The following is a 17,794-nucleotide window of genomic DNA, read 5'->3' as shown; positions in this document are numbered from 1 at the left end:
CCAGTCCAAGTCTTAATAGGCAGCGTGAAGACTGCGGGATGAGGCTAGGGGGTGTTGGCTCAGCCAGCTCACACGTCTTGGCCTTCATTCTGATGCGGAGCAGGCAATGGGAATCACCTGCTCCCCTGCTCAAGCCCAGTTTTAAAGGCCTGGGCACTTGTGTAGGTGTCCAGGGCCTTTAAGGCTTGGACGCTGCCTAATTCCAGGAATCTCCAATCAAGGCGCTTCCTTGGCATCACAGTGGCTCCCCTCACTCTCTCCTCCCCGGGGTCCTCACTGCTGTCCTCCACTTGGGCTGGTTGGTCATGTGCTTACCTCTCTGGTGGGAGCATGTGGGCAGGCCCAAAGAGGGGAAGGGACACACTGAAGTTCACCCAAGTTGGTGCCTGGGCTGGGACCTGAGCACGAGCTGGCCCTCACCTCCTGCTACTCAATCCCTTGTTTACTCTCCTCTAGCCATAATGGACTGCTTGATATTTACTTCCTGAGCATGCCAAGCTTGTTCCTGTCCCAGGACCTTCGCACTTGCAGTTCTTCCGCTTGGCAGGCTGTTCCCCCAGGTCTTCAGGACTTGCTCCTTTCTACTCATCTGTCACTATCTAAAAGAGCAGCCTCCTTGCCCTTTGTCACTTTCTTCCCTTATGCCACTTAATTTCTCTTCTATATATCAAGTGCTTATTTTATATTTATTTGTTGTCTGTCACTAGAATATATCTCCTTAAGATCAGGGACTTTCTGTCTTATTCACAGCTGAATCCCTGTGACTAGAACAGTGCATGAAATCTAGGAGACACAATATTTGTTGAAGCAATGAAGAAACCCAGATTGCCTCACTCCTGGTCCATGACTCTCTACCCATACTTCTCTGCACTCCAGAGAAGCCAGAGCAGGGGGATAGTAAGGGAGGGGTTGGCTCAGCCTAGAAGAAAGCAGCCTTGCCCCTTGGCCAGAAAGCACCAGACACTCTGACCCAGGCCTGCCTCCAGGGTCTGTTGTGTGTCAACATCTCCCTTGCTCGCTCACAGCATCCCAGAAGCATGGAGTCTCAGGGCAGCCGACCTCTTTTGTGAGGAAGGACTCTGTTCAAAGCCAACCAACAATGAAACTAGTAGGTAGTGAGTTCCTCATCACTGGAGGATAACTTCCCAGTGGGGCTGCTTTAGGAAGGCCTAAGTAAAGATGGAGACAGGACCTAGATGACCTTTAAAGTTCCCCTCCCTTTATGGGATGATGTTCTTGCTATAGGACAGGAAATCATCATTAAATATTTGCTCTGCCTGGCTAAGCAATGGAAAGATAGCTGCCACCTGCCTCAGGCATCTGAGAGCCGCAGGTTCCTGAGGAGGGCATGGGGATCTTGAAGCTGAATCATGGACCTCAGGCTGGGCTGGGCTGCAAATCTGGGGCTTCTATTGGTTGTAGGGTGATTGCCTGGCTGCCTGGGACCCCAAAGAGGTTATTCTTGGACAAGAATCCTCCCCATTGACTCATTTAACTATTCTGTAAGCTTGAAATCTTTCTAAATAAAAAGATTTTTTAAAAACCACTAAAATTTTTATTCAAATATTTTTTAGTTAAGGCCCAGGTTTTGTAGTTTTTAATTCTCCCCTAGGAAATCTAATGTGTAGATGGAGCTGAAAATCACTGTCTAAATAAATGAGAGAAATACATATGTAAATAAAATTTTATTCTTTTAATAAATCCAAAATTCTTTGAAAGCAGATAACAAAATTTATCTCATTCATATATATTGCATAAATATGGGGTAGTTTCAGATACTGGTTTGTGGGTTTTTTTCAATTAAATGAGGGGCAAGGAGGTATAGAGAGACAGACTCCCACACGTGCCCGACCGGGATCCACTTGGGGCCAATGCTCTATCACTGAGCCACCTGGCCAGGGCTTCTACTTCACTTCATACCCTGAAAAATATTTTCCCATCTGCTAGCCCCACTTTATCTTCACAGCAGCCCTGTGAAGGAGACAGAGCCAGAATTATCACCCCCAATTTGTACATGGGTAAACTGAGGCCCAGTTAAAAAAGTAGCTTTTCTGAGGTCACAAAATTGGTTGGTGGAGGCACGTGGAAAAGAATCCATGACTCCAGCCCCTTTTCTCTGCCTCCTGCCACCTTCCAGTTGTTTTTTTCCCCCTTCTGATCTGCCTTTTATCTCTCCTTTATCTTCCTCTCTCTCTTCTGACGTGGTTTCTGTTCTATGTCAGTTCTTTTTCCCTTGCTCCAGCCCTGGCATCAGCTTTGTAAGTTGTCCACTTTTCCTCACTTTGAAAACCTGCCAGCCCCACAGCCACAGTCCCACCCCACAACTCAGCAGCTTTGTGCAGAGAAAGCCCTTTCCGGATGCCAGGGTGCAGAGATGAACTCTGGGTGATGCTCCTAGCCTTTCCATCTGGCCCCAGATAAGATAAGGGTAGGGAAGAACACTATAAACAGGCCCCCATCCTTCCTCTGGCCCAGACTTCGGCTAGCTGAACCCACATCTGCCCAGAATCAGCATGGCTGTCCGTCTGTGGGTGGTCGCCTTGGCCCTGTCTGCCCTTCTCATTCTGGACAGGGGTGAGTGGGAAGAGCTTGGATTCTCTGTGGCTTGGCATTGGTAGGTGAGCTTGGGGTGGGGGCAGATGCTGGGCCTAGAGCACCCTATGAGACATGTAACTTTTTCCTGTACCCCTCCACCATGGTGGGGAAAGCCCTGGGCTAGGAAAAAGGAAATCTGGGTTCAACTCCTGACTCTGGCCTATAATTGCAAAAATCCCTTCTTGGAAAGGATTCCCTTTATTTTTCCAGTTATAAAGCAAGACGTTGTTCTACTTCAAAGCTACATTAACAAACCACTGGGCTAGCGATCAGGAGGTAGAAAGGAGCAGGCCTATCTCAAGGGCGGTATTAAAGTCTGCTGGCTACAGAGTGGGGGGTCCTGAAGGAAGCCTGGCCTGAGTCCTCTGAGCTTTCATCTACTCTGACAGGCTATCACTGTGGGACTGAGTGCAGCTATGTGAGCACATGGGAGCCCTCTTCCTAGGAGCATTTGCCTTGGATTGGTCACATACAGCTGTAGTAGGGCCTCATCAGGGCCTGGGGCACCTCTGCAGACTCACATATGTGTATAAGGCATTGTTCTGGGTCGATAAGACATATCAGTGAGCCTGACCAGGCGGTGGTGCAGAGGATAGACCGTCGGATGTGGAGGACCCAGGTTTGAGACCCCAAGGTCACCAGCTTGAGTGCGGGCTCATCTGGTTTGAGCAAAGCTCACCAGCTTAGACCCAAGGTCACTGGCTTGAGCAATGGGTTGGGGGGGGGGGGGGAATAGACAATAAACAAGACAGGTATAATGTATGTTAAATAGTATGTTAGAAGATGATAAAGGCTAAGGGGCCCTGGCCGGTTGGCTCAGCGGTAGAGCGTCGGGCTGGCGTGCGGGGGACCCGGGTTCGATTCCCGGCCAGGGCACATAGGAGAAGCGCCCATTTGCTTCTCCAACCCCCTCCCCTTCCTCTCTGTCTCTCTCTCTTCCCCTCCCACAGCCAAAGCTCCATTGGAGCAAAAATGTCCCGGGCGCTGGGGATGGCTCCTTGGCCTCTGCCCCAGGCGCTAGAGTGGCTCTGGTTGCGGCAGAGCGAAGCCCCGGAGAGGCAGAGCGTCGCCCCTGGTGGGCGTGCCGGGTGGATCCCGGTTGGGCGCATGCGGGAGTCTGTCTGACTGTCTCTCCCCGTTTCCAGCTTCAGAAAAAAAAAAAAAAAAAAAAAAGGCTAAGGGAAAAAACATGGGTCAGGGTGATGAGGATTGAAATGGGGTTGTAATGATAAGTCAGGGGAGTCTTCCCTCAGAGGCTGATGTTTGAACAAAGCTTAAAGGAGGTGAGAGAGTAAGCCATGTGGATATCTGGAATAAGAAAGTTTCAGGGCCTGACCAGGCAGTGGCGCAGTGGATAGAGCGTCGGACTGGGATGAGAAGGACCCAGGTTCAAGAGCCCGAGGTCGCCAGCTTGAGCATGGGCTCATCTGGTTTGAGCAAAGCTCACCAGCTTGGACCCAAGGTTGCTGGCTTAAGCAAGGGGTTACTCGGTCTGCTGTAGCCTCACGGTCAAGGCACATATGAGAAAGCAATCAATGAACAACTAAAGTGCCACAATGAAAAACTGATGATTGATGCTTCTCATCTTTCTCCATTCCTGTCTGTCTATCCCTATCTATCCCTCTCTCTGACTCTTTCTCTGTAAAAAAAAAAAAAATTTTTAAAGGCTGAGTCAATATAATAAGGACATTTCAGGCAGAGAGAAAAGTTTGAGCCAAAGCAGAGCCTGTTCAAGGACGAGTACTGAGAGGACTAGCTGGGGTGTAGGGACATGGAGAGGTGCACTAGGAAGTGAGTCTAGGAGGAAATTCGGGAGCAGCTCATGAAGGGGCTAAACATAAAATGAAGGAGCTTAGTGATCATGACAGGCAGCCATGGGAGGGCTTTATATTTTTTTAATGCTTTTTTGTCCCCTAGCAGTTATGATAAAATGCAAAAATCTTATCCCTTAATGAATTTTACTCAATAAGTTTTGACAATACACATAACTGTGTAACCAAGACCTGGCCAGGTAGCTCAATTGGTTAGAGCATTGTCCCAATCCAGTACACCAAGGTTCTGGGTTTAAATCCCAGTCAGGGCACATACAAGAAATCAACCAACAAATGCATAAATAAGTAGAACAAGATGACATTTCTCTCTCTTTCTCCTTCCCCCTTCTTCTCTCCTTAAAATAAATTTTAAAAAATAACTGTGCAACCCCTATCAAGATACAGAACATTTCTATTACCCCAGAATTTTCTATGTCAATCTCCACTCTCACCCACCCCACAGAAGCAACCACTGCTCTCGGTTCCATCATACATTGATTTGGCCTGTTCTAGAATGTCACATAGAAAGTTGCATTAATCCCCAGGCTGCCTTTGACCTTGGCCCAAGGTGCCCCCTCCACATAGTATGTAGTCTTTTGTATCTGGCTTCTTTGGCTCAGCCGTGTTTGAGATTCAGCCATGTTGTTGTAGTATCAGTTGTTTGCTCATTTTTATTGCTGAGTTGTACCCACTGCATGTGTGTGTCCGTTTATCCAGCCTCCTGTTGAAAGACATTTGGTAATTTCCAGTTCTGGCAATTACAACAAGGAAGGTTTTGAGCAGTATGGAGACAAGACTAGATTTGCATTTTGATGCCCAACACCAGACTTAAACAGCACACCAGAGGTCACTTAGTCTCAGTTCTGTTTTCCCTCTCTATGTTGGAAATCTCCCAAGAGAAGCTAAACCACAATGCCTTGTATACCTCTAATGACGGAGAACTCCACTTCTGGAGACAGTGCCCCTCACTGAGGCATAGCTCTCACTGAGAGAACATTCTGGAATCCAAACCTTCCTCCCTGAAGCCTCCTTGTACAGATGGGCTCTGCCCTAGGAGGGTGAGAAGAGTTCATCTCTCCCTTGGCCTCAAGCAGTCCTTCAGAGATTTTAGGAAGCATCTTACCCTTCTCCGTTTTACATAAACCTTTCCTCCACCACATGGCTCCTCATCTACCCATCACACTCGCCAGTCACATCACAGTTTGCTCAGGTCCTGTAAGCACTTCATTCAGATCTTGGGGGGCCATCGGGCACACCTATGTGTGTGGGAAGAGCCAGGTTGGGGAGTGATAGATCCATGTGCAAATCCTAGCTCTGACTTTAATAAACTGTGTTGCTTTACCTCTGAGCCTCCTCCATAGGTCAGTCGAGTTCCCCAGGAAACAGATAAGATCTGCACACAGTTTATGAGGAGTGATCATGGGGGTAACACCCATGAGGGATGTTGACTGCAGTGCAGTGCAACAAAGGCCTCTGAGGATCCTATGAGGAGATATGGAGCTTGGGAGGCCCTTCAGCCTTGTTCTGAGCAGAGACAAGGGGTTCAACTGTTGTATCCACATCTCTTCCTGGGTAGGGGATGTGACCTTGAGTGAGGTAGCCCCATTCTCTGAAGTCAGTTCTTCAAAGTAGCCAATACTCTCAGCAGCTGAGGAAATGAGTCCCTCAGTCCTGCAGGTGGGGTCTAGGTAGAGACCACAACATCCACTGCTGTCTCCTCTCCTCTGTTACAAGTAGTGAGAGAGGTGTGAAGTCATGTATTCTCAGTGCTTGGCACAAACTGACTGAATTATTATTATTATTATTATTATTATTATTTTGGTGACAGAGGCAGAGAGAGACAGAGAGAAGGACAGATAGGGACAGACAAGAAGGGAGAGATGAGAAGCGTCAATTCTTTGTTGCAGCATCTTAGTTGTTAATTTATTGCTTTCTCATATGTGCCTTGACTGGGGGGATACAGCGGACTGAGTGACCCCTTGCTCAGGCCAGCGACCTTGGGCTCAAGCTGGTGACCTTGGGGTTTCGAACCTGGGTCCTCCATGTCCCAGTCTAATGCTCTATCCACTGCGCCACTGCCTGGTCAGGTTGAATTGTTATTTTTATTATCACATGGGACATAATTCCAGTGGAATTTAACTAAGGAACAGGCTAGATTGTTCCTAATTCTATTGTTTTTTTTAATTTACTGTATTTTAGAGAGAGAGGAAAAAAAGATAGAAACCTAGATCTGTTCCTGAATGTGCCCTGACTGGGGATCAAACATGCAACCTTTGTGCTTTGGGACAAATCTCTAACCAAGGCCCTGGCCAATTGGCTCAGTGGTAGAGCGTCGGCCCGGCGTGCGGAAGTCCCGGGTTCGATTCCCGGCCAGGGCATACATCTGCTTCTCCACCCCTTCCCCTCTCTTTCCTCTCTGTCTCTCTCTTCCCCTCCCGCAGCCGAGGCTCCATTGGAGCAAAGATGGCCCGGGAGCTGGGGATGGCTCCTTGGCCTCTGCCCCAGGCGCTAGAGTGGCTCTGGTCATGGCAGAGCGACGCCCGGAGGGGCAGAGCATCGCCCCCTGGTGGGCAGAGCGTCGCCCCCTGGTGGGCGTGCCGGGTGGATCCCGGTCGGGTGCATGCGGGAGTCTGTCTGACTGTCTCTCCTCGTTTTTAGCTTCGGAAAAATACAAAAAAAAAAAAAAATCTCTAACCAAATGAGCTATCAGGCCAGAGCTGGACTGTTCCTAATCCTAGACTTTCTGTCTCCATTCACGTAACCCAAGATCACATCAGCTTTCTGGGAGCCCTATTGCTTGGTGACTGGCTACCTTTCCTTAAGGAATTGAGATTGGCTAGTGGCTAGAACAGTCCTCAGACCCCTGGACCTGAGGCCTACACCAACATCACCTAATTCTTGCTGTTCTGCCTTTCAGAAATGCCAGTGTCAGCAGGAAAGCTGGTTTTCTCAAGAATGGTAAGGCCGCCGCCTGCAGTCCTGGCCCTGGGGTGCTCTTGTGCCTTCCCTTTGCAGAGGGGAGCCCTCCTGTCCATGCTGGAAAAGCAGCGTTGTTGTTGTTTTTTTTACACCTCTGTTCTCGCATGGCTTCATGGTGGCCAGGGTGGTATTCTGAACTTGCATGTTCCCCAGGCTAGCCCTCCCAGGCTGAGCAGGTCCAGCCCCTTTGCCAAAGTCCCAAACCTGGCATCAAGGCCCTCAAGAGATCTGCCCCAGCCTGACCAGGTGGTGGCGCAGTGGATAGAGCATCAGACTGGGATGCAGTGGACCCAGGTTTAAGACCCCGAGGTCGCCAGCTTGAGCACGGGCTCATCTGGTTTGAGCAAAGCTCACCAGCTTGGACCCAAGGTCGCTGGCTCAAGCAAGGGGTTACTTGGTCTGCTGAACAGTCAAGGCACATATGAGAAAGCAATCAATGAACAACTAAGGTGTTACAACAAAAAACTGATGATTAAAGTTTCTTATCTCTCTCCATTCCTGTCTGTCCCTATCTATCCCTCTGACTCTCTCTCTGTCTCTGTAAAAAAACAAAGAAACAAAAAAAGAGATCTGCCCCAAACTGGTCTCCAAGGCCCCTGCCAGCAGTGCAATCCCCCTGCCCAGGCTCAGCAGGATCAAGTGCTCTCTCTGCTTTGTATAGTGTAGATGGACAGGCCACAGGGTTCAGGCCAAAAAACTGACCCTAGCCCAATAAATGGCCTATGGAGGTGCCAGCCTCCCACAACCACACCCTACCATCCACCCCTTCACTCTGATGAGTAGCCACCAAGTTGTCCCTGAACCCTGATTCTACCTTGGTTTTGGGCCTGGTGTCCCCAGGGATCTGAAGGCAGTGGTGGTATCCTCCTTGAGATCCTCAACTCATGGTTCACATAGGTGAATAAGAGGCTCAAAGCCACCTTCCCAACCAGCAGCCTCAGCATCTTCACTGTCAGCCCCTCAGAACCAACCCCACTTGCTCTGTGCCAGACAGAGGGTCAGGCACTTTACATACATTATTTCAGTTAACCCTATGTGAGAAAACTATTATTTAGAGTATTTGCAGATGAAGAAACATAGGCTCAAATAGTCAACATAGCTCATCCAAGTTTACACAGCTAATCTGTGCAGAACTCAGGTCTCTAGAGCATAGGGCCTTTACTGCTACACCACATTGCCTCCCCAGCCCTATCCCTATCCCAGGCCCTGATGCCATCTTGAATTAGTTCTGAGCCTGACCTGAAACCCTTTCAGAGTGAGCTTCAATTTACGTCCCAAGCCCTGTCTTCTTTCTCCAGTCTTCCTCCACTAGGGACTGGATAGGTCATGCAGGCCAAGGTGAGTTCAAAAGCCCCAGGGGAGAAGGGACTTCCTGGGAGTAGTAGGTGGTTCTATCTCCTGGGTCCCTCAATAGGGCCAGCAGCAGAGAGTCCAGTTAGACCCTCTAAGTAGTATACAAACCCGCCCTCAGGAGCTTGTGGGCACATACTCACTCCACACACAGACATAAAAACAGGCAAACACTTGGATGTCTGCATACTTGGGCTCAGCAGACAGGTACACACTAATGCACACAGCCACAGCCACACACAGTCATGCACGCATACACAAGCAAATATGCCAAGGGGTCCTGAGTGATTGGTTTCATGCTCACTGTAGCCTTCTTGAATCTGGCTCCTCCTTGGGTCCCCTCTGGCTCCAAGCAGAGTCCCTGGGCTCCTCCTCACTGCCTCTGACTCACCAAGTGCCCTCCCTCCCATCTTGTCTTTCACAGCCCATCTGTGAGCATATGGCGGAGTCTCCAGACTGTTCCCAGTCATCTAACCTGGTCTGTGGCACTGACGGGGTCACATATGACAACGAATGCCAGCTTTGCTTAGCCCGGATGTAAGTCTACTTCCCACTTTCCCCTGCGTTTGCTTGTATGGGCCCCATCTCTGGTGCACACAAGTCTGAAAGAAGCAAGACCATGACTAGCCTCTTCCTTCACATACTTGACCAGGGAAGAGTCCTCTAACATTTGCCCCTAACAGAATGAGTACAAGTGTAATTCATGCACATGGTTCCAAGCAGAAAGCCACAGCTGGTGGAGAGTTGGGAGGGCAGAAACCCTGGGTTCTTTTCCTTGCTCTGACCCTAACTGACTAGGGACCTCATTTGTTCACTTATTCATTGAACCAACAATTATTTATTGAACATCTGCATATGCTAGGCAGTTGGGATAAAACAGGGCATAATTATTAGCTAGACAGGCCCTGCTGGTTGGCTCAACAGTAGAGCGTTGACTCCACATGTGGAAGTCTCGTGTTCGATTCCCAGCCAGGGCACACAGGAGAAGTGCCCATCACTTCTCCACCCTTCTCCTTCTCCCTCTTCTCTATCTCTCACTTCCCCTCCTGCAGGCAAAGCTCCATTGGAGCAAAGTTGGTCCAGCACTGAGGACAGCTCCGTAGCCTCCACCTCAGGCGCTGGAATGGCTCTGGCCGCAGTGGAGCATCGCCCCCTGGTGGGCATGCTGGGTGGATCCCGGTCGGGCACATGGGGGAATCTAGTCTGACTGCCTCACCTCCTCACTTCTGATTTTGGGGGAGGGGGAATATATATACATATATATAAAAGCTAGACAGCATCACTGGCCTCCTGGAGCATACAGTCTAGGGGGGAAGCCAAGCTGATGGTTAGCCGATTGCAACACAGAATGCTAAAGGGCTCAGACGGGAGTGCACAGGGTTCACAGGGCAAGGGCAGAGAAGACTACCTGGCCTTGAAGGATATGTAGAAATTAGCTAGGAAAACAAGAAACAAGGGAAGATAATTCCAAGTAGACAATTAAGTTTGGAAAGATATAGAAGAAAAAGTTTATATTTGAGGATATGCTGGAGTATAAAGTTTAAAGAGCACAAAAGAGGCAATAAATAAGTCTAGAGAGGTGGGCAGTGCCAAAAAATGACCTTGGTACATCAGATCACCCATCTGGTCTCACGACTTCATTAATAAGACCCTTGAGCCCGGGCTGGTTGGCTCAGTGGTAGAGCATCGGCCTGGCGTGCGGAAGTCCCGGGCTCGATTCCTGGCCAGGGCACACAGGAGAAGCGCCCATCTGTTTCTCCACCCCTCCCCCTCTCCTTCCTCTCCGTCTCTCTCTTCCCCTCCCGCAGCCAAGGCTCCATTGGAGCAAAGATGGCCCGGGCACTGGGGACGGCTCCATGGCCTCTGCCTCAGGCGCTAGAGTGGCTCTGGTCGCAACAGAGTGACGCCCTGGATGGACAGAGCGTCGCCCCCTGGTGGGTGTGCCGGGTGGATCCTGGTCGGGGGTATGCGGGAGTCTGTCTGACTGCTTCCCGTTTCCAGCTTCAGAAAAATATAATAATAATAATAATAATAATAATACCCTTGAGCTTACCAGAACTAAGTGAGATCATAGAAAAGAAGAAAGTCTCTTAAAGCTACAACACTCTACACCAGGGGTCTCAAACTTGCTGCCTGCGGGCCGCATGCGGCCCGCCGAACAATTTTGTGCAGCCTGCAGACTAATCCACGAAGTTCAAAATATTTTGGATAAAATTAAGTAAGCCTAGGGGCCTACTTGTATTTTTCATTTCTCTAGCATCCTAGCTAGATATTAGCTTAGTTAACAGCAGTTGTGATGTGAACTACAGTTTCTGGTCGTTTTGTGACACTGAGTAAACTGCATGTACAATTGTGCTTGTTGTACTGATTTTTTTTTGTTTTCAACTGCAGTGAGAAAAGTGTTGCATAACAGTTGCCTTTTGTAGACCTAGTGCGGCCCGCCGAACGGCTGTGATCTTGCTCTGCAGCCCACATGCTGAGTTGAGTTTGAGACCCCTGCTCTACACAGATGTGCAGGGACAGCAGGACAGTCCTAACTTAGAGAAAGATAATGAATTAATACTCATGGTTATATGGGTAGAGAATTGACAGGCTGTGAGACTGGATGTGAGGGATGATGGGAACAGGGAGGAAGAAAAAACAACATGTTGGTTTCTAACTTGTGGGCTTGGGTGGCTGGTGGCACATGGTGCCACAAGATAAAGAATGAGGGGATGTAGCAAGTTTGTGGGGTGATGATGTCTGTGGACAGTTGAGCTTGAGCCTCTGACACATCTTAGTAGAGATATGGCTAGAGTTTAGGACAAAGTCCAGACCAGAGACAGATTTGCAACCATCAGCATGCAGTGGTGCTCGAAACCCCAGACGCTGAAATCTCCCAGGGGAGGGTGCGCAAGAGGAAAACACTGTAGAAAGATATGCCCAGGCACCCCTGGGATCTGCTCTGTACTGTATGCTGAGTGGGTGGGTAGGGCTCAGAAGGGTGCTGGATAGGCTGTGCCAAAATCCTTGAAGGGTACATTACAGTTCCTGAGGAGATGGCCTCACCCCTGTCTCCTGTGATCCTAGGAAAACCAAACAGGACATCCAGATTGTGAAGGATGACAGATGCTGATTCCACAGGAACCTCGTGAGCCACGGAGCTTCAGGAGAATAGTGGTGGGAGTGAGAAGGATGTGATGTGAAATAAAGGTCCAGCCCAACCCAGCCAAGTGAGCCAGTATCTTTGGGGACTCTGGGGAGGATCTGTCCCCATCCTTCCTTACTCTGAAACTGATGTCCTTCCCACTGCTCCAGTGTTCCTCAACCCTGTCACACATGCCCTTAGAGATCTCAGATATTTTTTCCCTTTCTGAGGTCAGGGTTCTGAGAGGTCAGCCCCTGGCCTTAGGACTCTCTCTGCCTAGTGCTCCGGCCTGCCTGAGGCCAAGAACCTAGGTAAGACCTATACCCTCTGCCACTGCCAGGGTGTATGGTCCAGCTTCAAAGCCTTTGTGAGGGTCCCACAACCCAAGTCTCTTACACACACCTACAGCTGATATTCAGGTAGTATAAACGGTACAACTAAACTGCTTGTTAAAATATCGAACTAGGTTTGTAACACTTAAAACAGGTGCTGCCCTCGCCTGACCAGGTGGTGGCACAGTGGATAGAGCGTCGGACTGGGATGTGGAAGGACCCAGGTTCGAGACCTCAAGGTCGCCAGCTTGAGCGCGGGCTCATCTGGTTTGAGCAAAAGCCCACCAGCTTGGACCCAGGGTCGCTGGCTCCAGCAAGGGGTTACTTGGTCTGCTGAAGACCCGCGGTCAAGGCACATATGAGAAAGCTATCAATGAACAACTAAGGTGTTGCAATGTGCAACGAAAAAACTAATGATTGATGCTTTTCATCTCTCTCCGTTCCTGTCTGTCTGTCCCTGTCTATCCCTCTCTCTGAAAAACAAACAAACAAACAAAAACAACAGCTGCTTCCCAGGCCCTTGATGTCCCTCTGCAACCTGGCCACCTACAGCAGGATGACTCCAGACCCTGCTTTCTTTTGGTCAGCATCCACTGATTACTTGTTAAATATGTTGATATTATAGGCACAACCCCAGGTACAAACAGCACACATGCACTCACACAATGGCTCACAGGAACACACAGCATTCAGAAATCTGACTATAGAGGCCCAGCCTATGGTAAATGTCAATTACCCTCTCTTTAGGCCAATGCCTACAGGAGGAACCTACCTCTTGATAATGGCAGTAGGGGAAAGAGTGTGGAGGGGCCTGGCCAGGCGGGAGCATTTCCTGCTCTAGGGTGGGCAGACAAGGCAGAAAATTCTCTGTGAGAAACACACACACCAAGGTTTGAGAGAAGAGTGAAGGTAGGGAAGGCAGGAACCAATATTCCTTAAACCACAGAAATGGGAACCCAAGCAGGAATTGCTGCTGAAGAATCCACAACTATAGTGACTGGGAAGTCAGCTATAGGCCCTTCCATTGCTACTGACAACAGAAACTCAAGTTTCCCACCTGTACATGGATAATATAAGATTGATTTTGGCCTGACCAGGTGGTGGCGCAGTGGATAGAGCGTCGGACTGGGACGCGGAAGGACCCAAGTTCGAGACCCTGAGGTCACCAGCTTGAGCGCAGGCTCATCTGGCTTGAGCAAAAAAGCTCACCAGCTTGCACCCAAGGTTGCTGGCTCCAGCGAGGGGTTACTCGGTCTGCTGAAGGCCCGCGGTCAAGGCACATATGAGAAAGCAATCAATGAACAACTAAGAAGTCGCAATGCGCAACGAAAAACTAATGATTGATGCTTCTCATCTCTCTCCATTCCTGTCTGTCTGTCCTTGCCTATCTCTGCCTCTGTAAAATAAATAAATAAAATATATTAAGATTGATTTTGGCTCTGAGAGAGCAAAAAGTAACCATGGCTTAAATAGAAGTTCATTTCTCACATAGACCTTTGCAGTTAGCCAACTCCATGCTCCTATATTGCTACTCTGCCATCCTCATCAGTTACTACTTCAAGGTCCAAGACAGCTGCTCCAAACCCAGCCATCATGTCTACATTACTGTGCTCAGAAAGGAAGAAAGGGCAAACTACTGCCTCTGAAGATGCTTCCCATAAGATGTACAAATTATTTATATCTTATTAGCTAGATGTAGTCTTCTCTTGTTCATGCTAGCACGAGGAGAGTGGGAAATATACTTTTTAGTTGGTTGGCCATATGCTAAGCTGAGAATTAGGGGTTCACTTACTGTAGGAGTGAATATTCATAACATCTAAAAGTCTCTGCTCTACGTGGGACGCATGTCTTACACTCAAGTGGCATAGCTCAGCCAATCTTCTCAGTGACCCTTCTCTCCCAGGCTTCCACTCACACAATGAGGAATCACAGATTCTTCCTGAGCAATGTGCCATGCACTACGGTAGAAAAAATACCTAATTCCCTACATTACAGGTATGGAAACTGTGCCCTATCTCTGGGAACCACCCTGAAAAAAGTGTGGGCCCATAATGGCCCTATCTATGGTATGTGACCCTGATGTTCTGGCCACAGCTGATTTGGCCAGAGAATTCTTCAGGACTTTTCAAATTGGAAACAAAAAAACAGATCCTCTCTGACAGTAAAGCTGTAAAATGTGCAAAGTGGGGGCTGCTGGCAGCCATGTTTCCTACTTCATGGGTGAAACAGGATTGAGAGAATGATGCTGACGTAACACAGAAAGGTACAAGGAAAGGGATCCAGGCAGTATTTGAGTTCCTGAAGCCAAGCTGTTCTTGAACTTCCCAAAGTTACACGAGATAACTTGACATCTTATCAATAAATTTTCCAGTTTTTACTTATTCATTTTTAGAGAGGAGAGAGAGAGAGACAGAGAGAGAGAGAAAAGGGGGAAGGAGCAGAATGCTTTAACTCCCATTTGTGCCTTGACCAGGCAAGCCTAGCATTTCGAACCAGCGACCTCAGTATTCCAGGTTGATGCTTTATCAACTGTGCCACCACAGGTCAGGCAAATTTTCCATTCCAACAATGTCTTTGAAACTAAGTTTCTGGTTCTTTCAACTAAAAGAGGTCTAACTACCATATGAAGAAGGGCTCCTTAGAGAAAGTAATCTTTTTTTTTTTTGAGACAGGAAGTGAGAGAGAGAGTAAGAGAGAAGCATCAGCTCATAGTTGCTTCACTTTAGTTGTTCATTGATTGCTTTTCATACATGCTTTGACTTGGGGGGGGGGCTCCAGCTGAGCCAGTGACCCCTTGCTCAAGTCAGTGACTTTGGGAATCATGTTGATGAGCCCATGCTTAAACTGGTGACCCCGAGCTCAAGTTGGCCATCTCAGGACTTTGAACCAGGAACATAAGCATTCTGGGTTGACACTCTACCCACTGCACCACCACTGGTCAGGCAGAGGAGGTAATCTTTAAGTTATGCCTTGGAAAATAATTAGAAATTGTTGACTACATAGACTGTGTATGGAAGAATCTTCCAGTTCTGTAATGCTGAAGGAAGTTTTAGGGATCACAGAAGCCCATATGTTCCCCTGCAAAAGGGCTGATCATATCCCAGGAAAGTGGGCAACTAAGAAGGAATGTTTTCTCCTTGTTCTCAAGCAGAGATACCCTCTGGATGGGCAAGTCTGAGGGGGGTGGGCTATAGGACCAGGCCCCAGTCACCACCCTGAACATCTGGCAGACAGCCCATGACTTAGGGCCTCTTTTCTCAACCCTTAAATAAAACAATGACTGTTGATGCTGTAATCCAGTGCTGACAGAGCTTCAGTGGCTGAGTGCAGCTGTGGGAATTTCACTACTGGCACGTATGTTCAATGTTTACTTATTCTTCAAATATTTATTGAGCATCTACTATAAACCAGACAATGTGCTTGAAATACACTGTTAACAAGACAAAGATGCTCCTTAACCCAAGGAACTTATAGTCAAGTATAAAAGACAAATATTAAATCAAATAATTCATAAATAAATCATCACAGACTATGATACATGCTGTGAAAGAAAAGTTATGGCAGCTGTGAGAAGGGTGTGGTATGTTCTCAGACAGTCTGTGGAAGAGGCACCGAGTTTAGTTCTGAAAGAGAATAGGAGTTGCCTAGGATAGGGTGGCAGTGGTGGGAAGGTGGCGAGGAGTGGTCCAGAGGAACAGCATGTGCAAAGACCCAGGGGCAGGAGAGGGTACAGAGCATCTAAGGGCCTGATGAAGACCAGAGTGGCTGACTACAGAGAGCAAACGGGAGAGCTGCCTGAGAAGTGAATGGGAAAGGGTGGAGAGGAAGGACTTTGGCCTTTATTCTCAGAGAAATAGGAAGCCATTGGAGGTTTTTAAGCAAAGGACTAACATTATAAGATGTTTACTTTATGACATGCTGTGGAGAATGAATAGGAGAGAACCAGAGAGAAAAGTAGAAAAACCAACATAGGAGATAAGGAGAGGGAGAAAAAATGAGAGAGAACATGCAAGCCTATAAGATGAAGAGCATGGTCTCTGAATCAACCTGCCCTGCTTGGTATCCTGGCTTTGCCAATTACTCTATGACTTTAGCAAATTACCTACGCTCTTTCGGCTTCATCATCTCTAACATAGGTTAGTATTTGTCCACCTCTAAGGTCGTATGAGGATTAAATGACTAATACATTTAAAATACTTAAAATAGTATCTGGCACATGGTAACTTTTCATTAATGCTGCGGCTCAAGGCAACACAAACTATATAAAAACTGAAAAGTATTGAATTGCTGTGATTACAGTTGGGGGTGGGATGGGCTGGACCCTGAGACTCATCTACTTGTCCACCTCGCCACCACCTTGTACTAAAATGAGGTGACAGTAGCTGACCAGTTTGAGTTCCAGAATGCAGGGCCATTCTCAACTTTATTAAAATTACAACTGGAGCCTGACCAGGCAGTGGCACAGTGGATAGAGTGTCGGACTGGGATGCAGAGGACCCAGGTTTGAAACCCCAAGGTCGCCAGCTTGAGCACGGGCTCATCAGCTTGAGTGCGGGGTTGCTGGCTTTAGTGTGGAATCATAGATGTGACCCCATGGTCACTGGCTTGAGCCCAAAGGTTGCTGGCATGAAGCCCAAGGTCGCTGGCTTGAGCAAGGGATGGCCACAAAATGGACAAGAGCTGCCTCAAATGAAACATAGATCTCAGGAGGGTACAGTTAACAGAAATGCCTTTCACGGAACTCCTGAGAAGATTATGGTTGTCTTCACCTGCCTGCTTTATTCTCTCTACGCCCCTCTCTGCCCTTCCTGAGCCATAGTTCTGACCTGGTTTCAAGCAGTAACTCTGTCAACACTTGGGTTCTAAACTTCTACAGACTTACGGGGACAAGGAAATCCATACATCAACCATGCCCCACCTCAGGAATGGCCCCCTGATATCTCCTGGCCTGTGGCTATGCAGAGTCACTGGGAGGTGAGGACAAGGTCTATAAATAAACAGCCCAGCCAGTTGTTCCAGAATTATGTCACAATGAGTGATACCTGTACTACTGTGTGCCAAATACCTGTTCCAAGTCATTCCCAACACTCTTGGCTAGACCCAAACCTCCCAATGATTCTGATTTACATCTATGGGACTGTGGGATCACAAGAGCAAAAAGGCCCCATGTGTCTGAAGACCAGGGTGGCCTATAATCCTGAACTACCCCAGGACAAATGAGAGCACCCAAAGGTCGAAAGACCGGGGAAGACTTGCGCCCTATCCCGGGCAAGGAGGGCTGCTGGACAGCACAGCCACACAGAGACAGAACGAGAAAACAGATAAGCGCTCTACTCAAGATTGTAAAGACAATACTTGTTCATTGAAAACAGGTGTAGGAGAAGGAAAACTAGCAATTGGCCAACTATCCCCAGAAGCCCTGGAGAAGCCAGGTAACTTCTGTTCTGGACAGGGCAGACCTGGTGGTAGTGTTCTTCAAGGCAATACGGCCTCTCTCCGCCTCACCTCATTCGGCCAGAGCCAAGTTTGTGGACTGCAGCCTCTCTGTCTCCTGGCAGATGTTCTGCTCCACGTTGTCGCACTCAGCTAAGAATGCCTGA

The 17,794-nt window shown here is 48.4% G+C and overlaps 2 protein-coding genes across 4 annotated transcripts in view; one reads left to right on the top strand and one right to left on the bottom strand.

Moving 5' to 3' along the window:
* The first annotated feature begins 2,418 nt into the window (after positions 1-2,418).
* On the top strand, positions 2,419-11,942 carry SPINK4 (serine peptidase inhibitor Kazal type 4). The gene is made up of 4 exons (XM_066256926.1): positions 2,419-2,574; positions 7,324-7,364; positions 9,160-9,272; positions 11,805-11,942. Exons 1-4 carry the CDS (start codon positions 2,514-2,516, stop codon positions 11,848-11,850), a joined length of 261 nt encoding a protein of 86 aa, XP_066113023.1. The 5' UTR covers positions 2,419-2,513; the 3' UTR covers positions 11,851-11,942.
* The window catches only part of BAG1 (BAG cochaperone 1), a 27,974-nt gene continuing 12,760 nt past the window's right edge, over positions 2,581-17,794 (bottom strand). The window contains exons 7-8 of one of the 3 annotated variants that reach the window (XM_066256922.1): positions 17,700-17,790; positions 2,581-5,127 (exon numbers count right to left, since the gene is read on the bottom strand). In XM_066256922.1, coding sequence (XP_066113019.1) covers positions 17,701-17,790 — 90 coding nt within the window. In that variant the 3' untranslated portion in view covers positions 2,581-5,127; position 17,700. The other 2 variants (XM_066256925.1, XM_066256923.1) reach the window with 2 other exon arrangements.

Source organism: Saccopteryx bilineata, chromosome 2 (assembly GCF_036850765.1).
Source record: "Saccopteryx bilineata isolate mSacBil1 chromosome 2, mSacBil1_pri_phased_curated, whole genome shotgun sequence".
Classification (NCBI taxonomy): Eukaryota; Metazoa; Chordata; class Mammalia; order Chiroptera; family Emballonuridae; genus Saccopteryx; species Saccopteryx bilineata.
The sequence above is the reverse complement of the archived record's forward strand: the minus strand, read 5'-3'. Positions and strand labels throughout refer to the sequence as shown.